This window comes from Epinephelus lanceolatus, chromosome 3 (genome assembly GCF_041903045.1).
Source record: "Epinephelus lanceolatus isolate andai-2023 chromosome 3, ASM4190304v1, whole genome shotgun sequence".
Classification (NCBI taxonomy): domain Eukaryota; kingdom Metazoa; phylum Chordata; class Actinopteri; order Perciformes; family Serranidae; genus Epinephelus; species Epinephelus lanceolatus.
Window position 1 is genome coordinate 9,223,216 of NC_135736.1, and position 13,371 is coordinate 9,236,586.

The 13,371-nt window shown below is 40.1% G+C and overlaps 1 protein-coding gene across 4 annotated transcripts in view; it reads right to left on the minus strand.

Moving 5' to 3' along the window:
• Window positions 1-1,056: 1,056 nt before the first annotated feature.
• ank2a (ankyrin 2a, neuronal) overlaps window positions 1,057-13,371 on the minus strand; it is a 123,149-nt gene continuing 110,834 nt past the window's right edge. For all 4 annotated transcript variants that reach the window (XM_078164630.1, XM_078164625.1, XM_078164624.1 and 1 more), the window contains 7 exons: window positions 8,903-10,744; window positions 8,319-8,408; window positions 7,780-7,863; window positions 7,299-7,463; window positions 6,756-6,929; window positions 6,488-6,579; window positions 1,057-3,117 (listed from right to left, as the gene is read on the minus strand). In XM_078164630.1, coding sequence (XP_078020756.1) covers window positions 2,910-3,117; window positions 6,488-6,579; window positions 6,756-6,929; window positions 7,299-7,463; window positions 7,780-7,863; window positions 8,319-8,408; window positions 8,903-10,744 — 2,655 coding nt within the window. In that variant the 3' untranslated portion in view covers window positions 1,057-2,909. The remainder of the gene's footprint in view (window positions 3,118-6,487; window positions 6,580-6,755; window positions 6,930-7,298; window positions 7,464-7,779; window positions 7,864-8,318; window positions 8,409-8,902; window positions 10,745-13,371) is intronic.

Below are 13,371 nucleotides of genomic sequence, written 5' to 3' on the forward strand. Positions count from 1 at the left end.
ACAGCTACAGGTTATACAGAAATAATGAAGCTTGTGGCTGGATATGAGGTGGATGAAATGTTGCTCCATGAGTGACACGCCTTCTTTCAGGCAGAGCCTCGGGAAATATCGGTCACAGGCAACTGAAGTCTCCCGAGTCAAAAAAAAGTAGGCTATCAGAGATACGCAATTACCAATTTTATGAGGTGTAACGGAAAAGTAATATAACGAGTAGTGTAACGAATTACTGTTGGCAGGGAGTAATGTGTAAAGTAATATTTTTTACTTTTGAATGGAGTAACGAGTAGTGTATTACATTTTAGAGTAATGAGCCCAACACGGTGTCTTCCCCTCATGGCTGCTCTGTCCTGTGACATTTCACAAGTAACTGGTTCGAGTGTCTCAGTTAGCCTACATACAGCCTCATTGAATGATTGACCCTCAAATTGATTATAATATTTAGGGTCTTTTTATGTTTTAAAAATTGTGACACTGCATAATGGAACCACAATTATGTTCAATTCTATTTTTAAATCTGTGACATTTCTATATCAATTTTAATTTTAATTTACAACTGTCTCCCAAATCCATGAGATGTCATAGGGTAGCCTATAACGTCTGGAGCTGCACCATAGACAAGGAATGGTGAAAGATGTTTTAGATGACACTGAGGGCACCCAAGGGAATTCACATCTGAGAACACTACAACAGACCAAAGCTCATTTAGGTATAAAAAATAAAAATATTCTGTGGGTCCAAAAAATCAGGCTCCAATTTATTGCAGCTCCAGAGTTTATATCCTATGACATCACAAGTTAGAGACTTACTGCCTGTTTCTGACTCAGAGAGAGTAGTAGCTCATGGTCACAAATATTGACTGGGCTTTCATACGCCATGGAAAAAACATATTGGACTTTCTTAATTTAGGTGGCACTCCATTTAAACAAGAATCTACTGCTCCACTATTGCACTACCTCTGATGCCCAGCAGGGGGTAGCACCATGTCACACATATGATGCTGCATTTTGTAAGTTAGCGAGTGAACTGCACTGTACAAATTCAAAACAAGAAACACTATACATTTGTAGACTTTTATTCTCTATCAGCCATAGACACACTGCAGCCATTTTGTTTTTGTCTTTTTGAATTTTGATACAGTAATACATGCCCTTATAGATATTTATATATGCATTGTATATGTATATAACTGTCATCATCACAGAAAAGGGATGCTGATTCTTCAAATTAAAAGCATACCTGTCACAGTGAACTTCCACTAGTTTGCATTTTACATTTTTCTAAATCACAAAGTAAACAGTGATAGTGAAATAAATACATTACATGTTGTAGATACATACAGTAGCGATGCTCAGAGCTGTGAATAATGGTATGTTTAAGCTCTCAACCTGCCTCGTTGCGCGTGTGCCTGGTGTGTCATTATCTTGTATTTGTCATCTGCCCCCCCGTCAAAATAAAAGCTATCTGTGGCTAAGATATACTGTACCTCATATCCTGTGCACATAAAGCATGGAGGTGCTCCCTCCTGACATTCAGGAGTGCAAATGCAGTTTGTGTAAAATAAATGTTTCTTTTCTTCGCTGAGGGAAACTGGTACGCACTCTTTTACTACACTCACAGACTCATTCGCTCACAAACAAACACCACACAAACTGGTCCAACACTCGTTCAAGAGATAAACTAATAAAATCTAACATGAAATAAAGCAGAAACACCTGATAACCTTACCACAAATGTCACATCAGACGAGTGACTCTTAAAATAGCTGTGATGACCTTAATCACCTGTGGCAAACAAAGATTAAATAAGTTATCTACACTTACTAGTAAACTCAAAATCAAAAATAAACTAAGACATCTTCAAAAAATAAGCTTATAATAACTGACAATATCCCTTCCGAACTAGCTGACAGTGCAGTATTTAGCACACACTCATACATGCAGCACCTACTGCACAATCTCCCTCACACATTCACCATTCATACAATATGAGTCGAGATCAATTTAAGAGAAAAAGACCCTCCAAAACTGAATAAAATTAAACACAACAACACAGAAGGTGAGACACACACAGAAGGAAAAGAGAGGCAGAAGGGCAATCCATAGAACTACAAAGCAGTCAAAGCTAGGATCATAATGACAGATGTTGTTGATTAGTCATGCCTGCTCTACTTCACATGAGTGATTATTAATTCCTAGGCTACTGATGTCCATAATGTCTAGATTATAGATAATATATAATTCCCAAAGACAAGATTACACATAGCCTACACAAAACACAGCAGCAGCAGCAGCAGCAGCAGTTAAATTCAGTGTCGATACAGTCGGGTTTTCTCTGTGTGACATCTTGACCACCTGAATCAAAAGAGCGGAGAGGCTAGTACAGTGAGTGAGACAGTTTTTAAGTAAGGAATATCTGAGAAACTCTGGTTGTGAGAGGCAGTGCAGTGTGAGAGATATTGTCTTTCAGTCCGAGCACATACTCAAGGAGTAGTACCTGTGTTTTGCAGGTAAAGTGTTCTTTACCTTCAGGAGGTTTACGAGTTAGTTGATGTGAATAGTATTCCTCTGTTTTTTTTCTCTTTTCTTTTGTTGCTCTACCACAGCATCAAGACAAAAATATCAATTCTGACATGGAAAGTAAATTGAATCAGGAAAACAACAAAAGGCTTTCTTTGGTCACAAAAAGGCAAAACAACATGGGAACATGAAAAGAAAATCATGAATACGTTAAACCAGCCAGGGAAGAAAACAAGTTGTGAACAAAAGGTTATCTTCCAGGACTTCAATGGGAAGACAGTGGTAGATTTGAGGTGCAGTGGTGCACACTGGGATTGCATGTGGCTAATGCATAGGACTGGGGGGGACTTTAGCATGGGCAGAGCCAGGGAGCGGGGAAAAGAGAGGAAGAGTCTACTCTTCCTCGTCTTCATCGTCCTCATTGTTGTCCTCCTTTTCTTCTTTGTAGTAGCGGTGAAAGAGCTGGTGGAGATGCTGCTGGAGGTCGTGTGGTTTTGACCCTTTTATGGGATTGTCCACTTGCTCTAGAAGGACCTGTTTGCGCTGCCCAGCTCCCTTCACCACGATTCGTCTGCGGGTGCGACCTTTATGCATGTGGGCCCTAGAGGGGAAGCAAGGAAAGGACGGGTTGGAAACAAACAGAGGAAGACAGGTCAGCTTCATCATAAAATGCACTTGAGGCTCTGTGGAAATTCAACTGAAGCAACAGATGTTGCTATTCATGTAAGATATGTTAAAGGAGAGAAACACCCAAAAATTATATCATGCTTTGTAAATCCAGCATTTAAGTGTGATCATGTGCACAGCATAGCTACTATAGCTACAGAAGCCTAAAGAAAACACTGGCCAATGATCAAATCCAGATTCTGTGGTGGCACATTCATGGCAATTACACATATTCTGACACCCTACAACTAAAGATGGGTGGATTTTTTTATGGAAAAACCAACATAAAGTGTCCTTTTTTTAAGTTGTCAGCTGGGAAGGGCATTTGAGGTAATTTCGACATTTGAGTATTTGCATTAAATTATTGTCGAGTATTCACAAAAAGAAAAAAAAATCTAACGTGAGTAGGGGTTAATGTTAGCCTACCTTTATGAACTGCACAGATTGTAGAGATTAGCTATGATTATGCAAGTTTAATGTTGCATAGCTTGAACTGCACATTCATGTCATTTATTTTGTCACAATACCTTCAAGCATCACTCTTATACCTGGTTGCCATTCTGTCTGTAATGTTAAATCAAGCATGGCCTGACTGAAAAGGCTATCTGCAGCTGCTGTTTGGATCTGTGCAGATATTCATAGATAGATGGTAGTTACATCAATGCATAACTTTCTGACTCTATATATACATATATATATATATACAGTACAGGCCAAAAGTTTGGACACACCTTCTCATTCAATGCGTTTTCTTTATTTTCATGACTATTTACATTGTAGATTCTCACTGAAGGCATCAAAACTATGAATGAACACATGTGGAGTTATGTACTTAACAAAAAAAGGTGAAATAACTGAAAACATGTTTTATATTCTAGTTTCTTCAAAATAGCCACCCTTTGCTCTGATTACTGCTTTGCACACTCTTGGCATTCTCTCCATGAGCTTCAAGAGGTAGTCACCTGAAATGGTTTCCACTTCACAGGTGTGCCTTATCAGGGTTAATTAGTGGAATTTCTTGCTTTATCAATGGGGTTGGGACCATCAGTTGTGTTGTGCAGAAGTCAGGTTAATACACAGCCGACAGCCCTATTGGACAACTGTTAAAATTCATATTATGGCAAGAACCAATCAGCTAACTAAAGAAAAACGAGTAGCCATCATTACTTTAAGAAATGAAGGTCAGTCAGTCCGGAAAATTGCAAAAACTTTAAATGTGTCCCCAAGTGGAGTCGCAAAAACCATCAAGCGCTACAAGGAAACTGGCACACATGAGGACCGACCCAGGAAAGGAAGACCAAGAGTCACCTCTGCTTCTGAGGATAAGTTCATCCGAGTCACCAGCCTCAGAAATCGCAAGTTAACAGCAGCTCAGATCAGAGACCAGATGAATGCCACACAGAGTTCTAGCAGCAGACCCATCTCTAGAACAACTGTTAAGAGGAGACTGCACGAATCAGGCCTTCATGGTCAAATAGCTGCTAGGAAACCACTGCTAAGGAGAGGCAACAAGCAGAAGAGATTTGTTTGGGCCAAGAAACACAAGGAATGGACATTAGACCAGTGGAAATCTGTGCTTTGGTCTGATGAGTCCAAATTTGAGATCTTTGGTTCCAACCGCTGTGTCTTTGTGAGATGCAGAAAAGGTGAACGGATGGATTCCACATGCCTGGTTCCCACTGTGAAGCATGGAGGAGGAGGTGTGATGGTGTGGGGGTGTTTTGCTGGTGACACTGTTGGGGATTTATTCAAAATTGAAGGCACACTGAACCAGCATGGCTGCCACAGCATCCTGCAGCGACATGCCATCCCATCCGGTTTGCGTTTAGTTGGACGATCATTTATTTTTCAACAGGACAATGGCCCCAAACACACCTCCAGGCTGTGTAAGGGCTATTTGACCAAGAAGGTGAGTGATGGAGTGCTGCGGCAGATGACCTGGCCTCCACAGTCACCGGACCTGAACCCAATCGAGATGGTTTGGGGTGAGCTGGACCGCAGAGTGTAGGCAAAGGGGCCAACAAGTGCTAAACACCTCTGGGAACTCCTTCAAGACTGTTGGAAAACCATTTCAGGTGACTACCTCTTGAAGCTCATGGAGAGAATGCCAAGAGTGTGCAAAGCAGTAATCAGAGCAAAGGGTGGCTATTTTGAAGAAACTAGAATATAAAACATGTTTTCAGTTATTTCACCTTTTTTGTTAAGTACATAACTCCACATGTGTTCATTCATAGTTTTGATGCCTTCAGTGAGAATCTACAATGTAAATAGTCATGAAAATAAAGAAAACGCATTGAATGAGAAGGTGTGTCCAAACTTTCGGCCTGTACTGTATATGAATATAAATTACCAACGAATTTTACTACTTTCGATTGTAATATGGTAACCTCATTTTGAATTTCAAATATAATTATTATAGTACCCTGCGTTGTGAATTAAGTAATTAATTTTTTTTTAGTTAATTATTCAAACTACAAACAATTGCAGGCCATAAAAGGAAAGGAACATTTTTTAATTTTTATCTTACACTGCTTCTCTAATGTAATTGACCCCCTTTAACCAGCCCCACCCCCTTTTTTCCATCCTGTGAAGGCCTGCCCAGGCAATGCACTGATCAAGACAGAATTTGTAAAACTACACATGAAAATATTAGGTGTCAGTCAGCCAGAATAATAAACAGATTATTGCTATTTATTAACTAATTTTAAAAGAAATTGTGTGCTATTTTAGTTTCCTGGCAAACTGACTAATCTTGTTTGGTGCAATTAGTCCACCTGGACTCTAGTTTCTGGAAGGCAGGTGTCTGACTGATTGTATATTGTACATTGTCTACAAAACCAATGCCGACATTCCTGCACTTTCTCATGAAAAGTAGGGTTTTGCATTTTGGTTTATTTTAATGGTTCATGTAGGACCTGTAAACAAGTGGGCAGTTTTTGCAATGAACTCAACTGAGTGGTATTTTTAGCTGGAATGTGTATTTTATTTTTTCATGAGTTTGTATCACTGACACATGCAAACCCCACATTGATGGGCCCCAGCTGGTCGGCGGACTCAGACACAGAACCCTTCTGCTGTGAGGCGACAGTGCTAACCATTGCACTACCATGCTGCAACTTCTTCTTCCAGTGTAGAGTTAGCAGCTTGTAAAGCTATGCTTTCAAAGCAGCTTCCCTAACACTGGTGGTTAATGATCCAAACATTAGCAACATTAGTCAACATTAGTAAAACTGACAAACCTAATGCAAGGCTGTCATTGTCAAACTTCACTCTCACAAAATAAAAGCAGTCTCACACACACACACCTCCTGACCACAGTTCCATCTTCTTTGACAGTCTCGCTTTCTACCACATGAGGGAGCTCTGTTCTACTAACACCACTTATATAACCTAGTGCCTGGTGATATAAAAAGGAGAAAACAGTATTCACTTCATTTGGAATGATTTAATTATGAAAAACAAAAAACTGAGTCTTTTTACCTCTACATATGTATGTGAAATAATTATGTGCTGCACAAGAGATGTAGTTTAGCTGCAATATGTACAATAATGGTGACAAGGTTGATAACAAACCTGTTTGAAGTCGTCTTGGGCTGAGGGGAAGTCAGAGGCCAGAGACGGATCCCCTTGGTGTGTCATTGTTCTTTCACCCTCCACCACCGTTGTCCTTTCTACGCGACTGACCTTACAACCTTCAGGTGTCTCCTGACTTGATGCTGAGAATCCCGCACATTCAGCAAATGTTACCTAAGTTAGAAAAAAGCTGTTATTTAATTGTTTTTACATACACTACCAATATGAACGTTGCTGTGTCTGCTGTTTTCTGTTAAAAAGAATACAATGATGATGAACATGGCCGTAGCACTGAATTTGGGGCCCTTTGCAGAGCAATCTCGGTGTGCCCCTCATCCCTCCTCTCTTAGAACCTGGTAAGAGGAGCCTCAGAAAGCTTCCATAATTTTCTTTACACAAAGTTCAGTCTTTCAAGCCAACCAAACTTTTCATTCCAGGCTTTTTAAGAGTCCCCCCTCCACTGGGCTCCTTGCTTTTTCCTACCTTCCCCCCGACTACAACACCCCCGATGATGAACACAGACACAATATACAGTACACGCACCTCAGTGTGGTCTCCTTCACTCTTCACTATGGTCCGCTTCACTACCTTCGAATATCCATCTCCCTCGGATTTTTTGATGGACTCATGGGGAGGTCCTTCTAATGACACCTCTTCACACTCCACACCATCCACGGAAACACACTTGCGGATAATTTTACGCGTAACCTGAGGAAGATCATGTGTTCAAAGACCATTAGGTGGTGAGGCATTTTTCTAAAGGAAAAGGTAACCAACCACATTCCGGAAACCGTTGTCTGTTTCTGAATGAAATGGAGCCACAGGGCAACAAAAGCCTTTGGTAAGCTTTGTTAAACTGAAATTAAACAAATGAAATATTGTTTAATTTAAATTGGATTTTCTTTCACTGTTTTTCTTTTTCTTAATTTGTCAATCCACAAAATCCACATTAGCAGTTAATATACTGTCACAATACACTGCCATGTGATATCTGCATTAGGGCTTATATAGAATCTTGCTTTACCTTCTTGACAACAATGTGTCCATTTTCATCCTTGTATTTTTCTTCCGTCACCGACTGAGTGGGGAGATCAGGCATATCATCAGCCTACAAGGGAAACAAGACAGACAAAATCAGAAAGGCCATCTGGGATCAATGTAATGTTTATGTTTCATTATCCACTTCAAAAATAAATGCAATTATGTTAGAGGAAAAATAGGTATTAGTTAGTGGGAGAATAGGGACTTTGGGATACAGGTAACAAACTTGCATGTGTCAATAAATAAATAAATAAATACATAAAAATAATTAACAAAAAAACAAAGTGCTCACAGCAGCATGAAACACCTCTATGAGGCTCAGCCATCTATGCAAATCAAGTGGAAGGTCTCTTACAAACCCTACCTTAATCTTCAAACACACATTTTCCACTCATTTTGATGAGACTAAAGGCTGTTAGACAGTAAACATTTTAACCTGAAAGTGAAAGACCCAGCCTGCACTCTGGAAGTCACACCCTCCATGCTCATTTAAAACGCCATCAGTCATGCTGACTCATATACCTGAATGACAACTCTCCTTCGCACTATCCTGGTGGTCAAAAATTCATCATCTGAACTTTCTGACATTGATCCGAGCTCTGCGTTGATCTCCTGACCCAGCAACAAAAATCCATTAAGATTTCATAACTGACAATATATGAATGCTATGTTTGCAGCAAAGCAAGCGATAAGCAGAGTGATATGATGCACTTTCCGTTGACTTTTGAGAATTTTGCAATTCATTTTCATATCTCACATCGTGCAAAGTGCAACATGTCAGTCTGTAACTTGGAAAAACATTTGCAAAACATACCATGCTTTCACTCAGTTAAAGAATGAATGTGCTTTCACTGATGAAAAAACGTGGAACTTAAGTTATTACTGTGTGATGCAGCCGGTTACAGGCAGCACAGTGACATGCTGAGTTAGGATGTGTTAAATATAAAATCAAAATAAGATAAGGGTTATGAGGAGTTTTAGATCCCATCCATGTGGCCAGAGGGTTAGCAGTCATTCCTCTCTGAAGCAAATATAACGTTTGGTTAAGCTCAGCTCCAGGAAAAAAAAGCTTGCAGGTTGGGGTGGTTTACCAATATTCATCTTACCCTTGTCAGAGATTTATCAGTATCATCATATGCCCCAATTTCACAGACAGGAGGCGGTTGTGAAGCCTCACACAGAGTGAATTCTTCATCCGATGTTTCTGAATGTTGTAATAATTCTTTGTTCTCTTCAGGTACATTATAAAGAGGCTCATAGACAAAAGGAGCATCCTCATAGTCTTCACTTCCAGAAGATAACAGGACTCTTCGATTCCCCTTGTCTAGCACTCTAGGATGGCTAAAATGAGCCTGAGGCTGATCCTTATTTGACCTGGTACTTGTCTCAGGTTCATCAAGCTCAGTCTCTGAGAAATCTGATGCAGCCTGTATGCAGTCAAAGTAAGGCTCTGGGTCAGAGTATTCAACAGTTGGGCTGTCTGCACCACTATGCACAACTTCTGCGTATTCTGGAGGCATGTGGGTATTGACAGCTGTAGTAGGAGAGATATTTGCATACCCAGGTGGGATGCTGTACTCCTCATCGGAGGTTGATGAAGTCCCCTCTGCTTTGTGTTCAACTGGAGTGGGTTGAGAGCCAAAACGCTCAGGATCTATTGGAGTCAGAGATTCTTCTGAATGTTGTCCACTGGTCCTTGGCCTGTCCTCATCTGAAGATGTCTCCAAGTCCCCTGCAGATGGGTACGGAATCAGTTCCTCAAAGCAAAAATGTCTTGCAGATGTAACTGTGTCTGGAGTCAAATCAGAAAGAGATTGAGAAGAGACATCTTCAATCTGAGAGGGTTCAACAAAACTTGTCTCCCATAAATTTGGAAGTTGATCTTTGGTACTATGTGTTGAGATTTCTTCTGTCAAACCCACTGAGCCTTTAGATAATGTAGCTGATTCGAGTTCATCTTGACTTTGAAGAATGTCATTTGTAGGATCTTCCTCACAAAGATTAGCCAGATGTTCCTCAGGTATGTCAGACAGACTCTTTGCAGCTGATTTGGGGGATGACACTGAGGAAAATGTCTCGGGAGTATTTTCATCATATGTGCTGGACTGTAATGTGTCCACAGGAAAACTTGGGTCCAGTGACTCCATCACTTCACATGATCTCTGGGGAGACTCTGGAGTTGAAAGGTACTCAAAAGGGGGTAAAGGACTATCTTTGCTACTACCAAGGCTTGATGGGACACTTGCCTCAGAGGTTTTTGTTAGATCAGGAGTGACTAAGACCACTTCAGGTTCTTCTTGAATAGATGTCTGTAAGTGTTCAGGCTCTGTGACTGTCACATTTGTGTGTTTAGTATCTTCTACAAGCTTTACAACAGATGACACACTGACTCTTAGGTTATCACTATCTTCTGTATGACATTGATCATCAGGTGAAAGGTCTTCAAATTTATAAATTTGATGAACTCCAGGGCTTTCATCACTGACTTCAGAAAGACGTGGGTCAAGTGTCTCTGGTCTAAATTTAAGTTTCATCTCCTTCAGATCTGACAGCAGCTGGTCAAGCTGAGGTGACCCAGACTCTGGTGATGTTGGAGTGGAGAACATGACGATTTGGTCATCCTGACTTTCTTGAGCTGTTTGAGAAAGGCAGTCTGGGGTTGCTGAGCTTGATTTAGCTAAGCCAGAATTTTCAATTTGTTCAGGGAACGACATGTTTTCATCTTTTTCCTGTGGTGAGCTACTTTGATTTGTCAAAGTGATTTCAGATTGTGTTTGACCTAGGTCAAAGGTACATGGGAGTGGTAATTCTAGTTTTTCAGTGGAACGTGTGTTAGAATCATGTGCCAAGGAGGGTGACTCGGTTGGAAACACCTGAGTCTGTCCTAAATGAACATTTTTTTGTTTTGAAGATTCTGAAAGATTTGCCCTGGAAGATGCTGTTGATTCCTGCAAGAAATGATACAATGAAGTGGAAAAATATAAATAAATATGATTTGTGATTTCTTTTGGTGATGAAAGAAATACTTAAATGAAGCATGCATTTGTCAGTGACAGGCTCTGGATTTGTACATGATAGCAGTGTCTCCAATGAAAAAATTCACTTGTAGCCCGTTTGTGTTTAGGTCATTGCAGCAGTATCTTATACATGCCAATAATATTTATCTTACAGACCCCATACAATTCAAAACACATTACATATGTAATGACTGATTAAGATGCTGAAAAAAATTCAGACTTTTTAAATAGTATTTTGTATAGCATGTTAAGCGTAGAGAACATCATTGACAACACAATATCATTTTACAAAAATAAAAGGGCACAAGTGAACTTGAGTCAAAAATAGAATTTGGTGTAACATGGAGGTGAACATGCATCATTTACTCATTTAGGTAAGTGTTCGCTGGAAACAGTGCACTTCCCATGACAATGCTAAACCCACCAGTATACAGTATTTGTCACAGTCAATGCTAATACTGTCTGTTCTACTGCAAGTCTGCCCCATCTCCCAAAAAGGTAAATTATTCTGTTATTACAGTAATTTAAACAGATTGCTATATTAACATAATTCCAAATTTTGAAAAGCATAGTGCAATGTTATAACAATTGTTTGTGCCCCCTGCTTAGACATTTTAGACAACAGGAGATGGGAGAAGGGCAGGAGGCAATGTCTAGCTACAGATATGATATTATGTTATCACATTTAATTTTGCAATGAACTGAATTCTAATTTCAGCTTTTATGGATATGGGTGACACCAGGGTATAGTCATAGGAAATATGGGTGCCAATGGAATGGTATGTGTCTGTGTTCTATTTGTTATGAAAACAGCAGGAGTCTGTGCATACCAAACAGTACATGCTTCTAGCTATGGCAAGTACATCAGTTGGTTTAGATTCTTAAGGCTGTAAAGCAAGATCTAAGTAGAACTATGCAACTTATTATCACTATACTGACTTCAGTTTTAATCAAGGCACTTGAAATTCCTGGGGCTTGAATCAGTCAGGTCAGGCATTTTAAAGGAATCACAAAGTCCATTAGCTCTTTGTCTATGTAGCTCATGAGAATGCTCCATACCAGGACAAGAAGCTCAGGTCACCAAGACAGGGTCACTGTAATTTCCATTAGTCGTGCTTCACTGACATATCACTTCTTCTGCTCTAATGCAAACATGCCACAGCAAGACAGTGACGCTTCTGGGCATCATTAGTAAAAGCTTCTACATTCACACCTTATGTATTGCCATATTTATTACTTTTGAAAGCAACACTGCATTCACTGCTCAGCAAAAGCTTGCGCTGTCTTACCGACACCAAGGAACTTTTGCTCTTGTCCTCAGTCATGGATTTTCTTTTCATGTTCTTGGAAAATGAATCTCGGGGTTGTGTCATCTTTAACTCTGATTCAGGGTCTGTCCTTTTATGTTTTTTCACAAGTGATCTTCGTTGCACTGATTCTCTCTTTGCTTGAGTTTGTTTATGGAAAGCCTCCTCCGGCCAGACAGCATGATGACATTCAAAATTTAGTTCTACAGATGGGATGTGACTCAATTCAGTGCAAAACTGGCTAATCCTGTGTGACCTGATATGATCTAATCTAGGTTCTTTGCTGCCCAGGGAGGAGGTTTGACAAAAAAAGACTGATCAATTGTGTTTGAGGAGGAAGCTATGGGCCTTGTCTCAACAGTTCCAGCTGGTGGCATCACCATTTGAGGATGTGAATCTGTTACTGTAAGAACAGGCACTGTAGAGTCAGATACTGAGGAATCCTGTAATGATTTGGAGTCAGGTATGGTTCTTGCAGAATGACAAGATTTGGCTGGGCCATGTGGCTCTCCCGTGCTAACTGTTAAGTCTTCAATTTTCTTTTGATCACAAGTCTTCTCACACAATTTATCAACTGGATCTTCAAAGAAATGAACTTTATCACAGACATGTTTTTCTTTATACACTGGATCCTGTACGTGGGCCATTAAGTCATCGGAGACTTGCTTATAGACAGGCCTACTGTCTGCATCAACAGTCTCATCTGGGAGACTTGGCCCACATGGCTGCTGGTTTAAAACTTCATCTATATCTAGTGATTTAAGAATTTCAGGCGTAGATGGTCTTAACTCAGACAGCCAGAAATCAAGGAATGACTGGCTATACTGATCCGATGGCATATTGCTGAGGCACTCATTAAGTTCATTGTCAAACACAATGGAGTTGGGAGATTCTGTTCTGATGTCATCAACCATAGTGTCAAGACACAAATCAGAAGAATCTCTCTCCAGCATTATGGAGTCTGGTGAAACAGATCTGATTTCTGCCAAATGCATGTCATAACAAGGTTGACAGTCAAACTGAGGAATTTGTGAATCAGGAGTTAAAGCAGTGAACTCATCAAATGAGTCTGGAGAAGGTGGCCTCTGGTCAGTGAATAAGCAGGTAAAATAAAAATGACTTTCATCATCTGGATGTAATATTTCAGGTGATGACAGCCCATACTCTGAAAGTGAAGAACTGTCATTTACTTCAGTTTCCATAGCATGCTGGCAATGCCCTGTGGATCCCGTTTCAATTGTTCCAGACTGT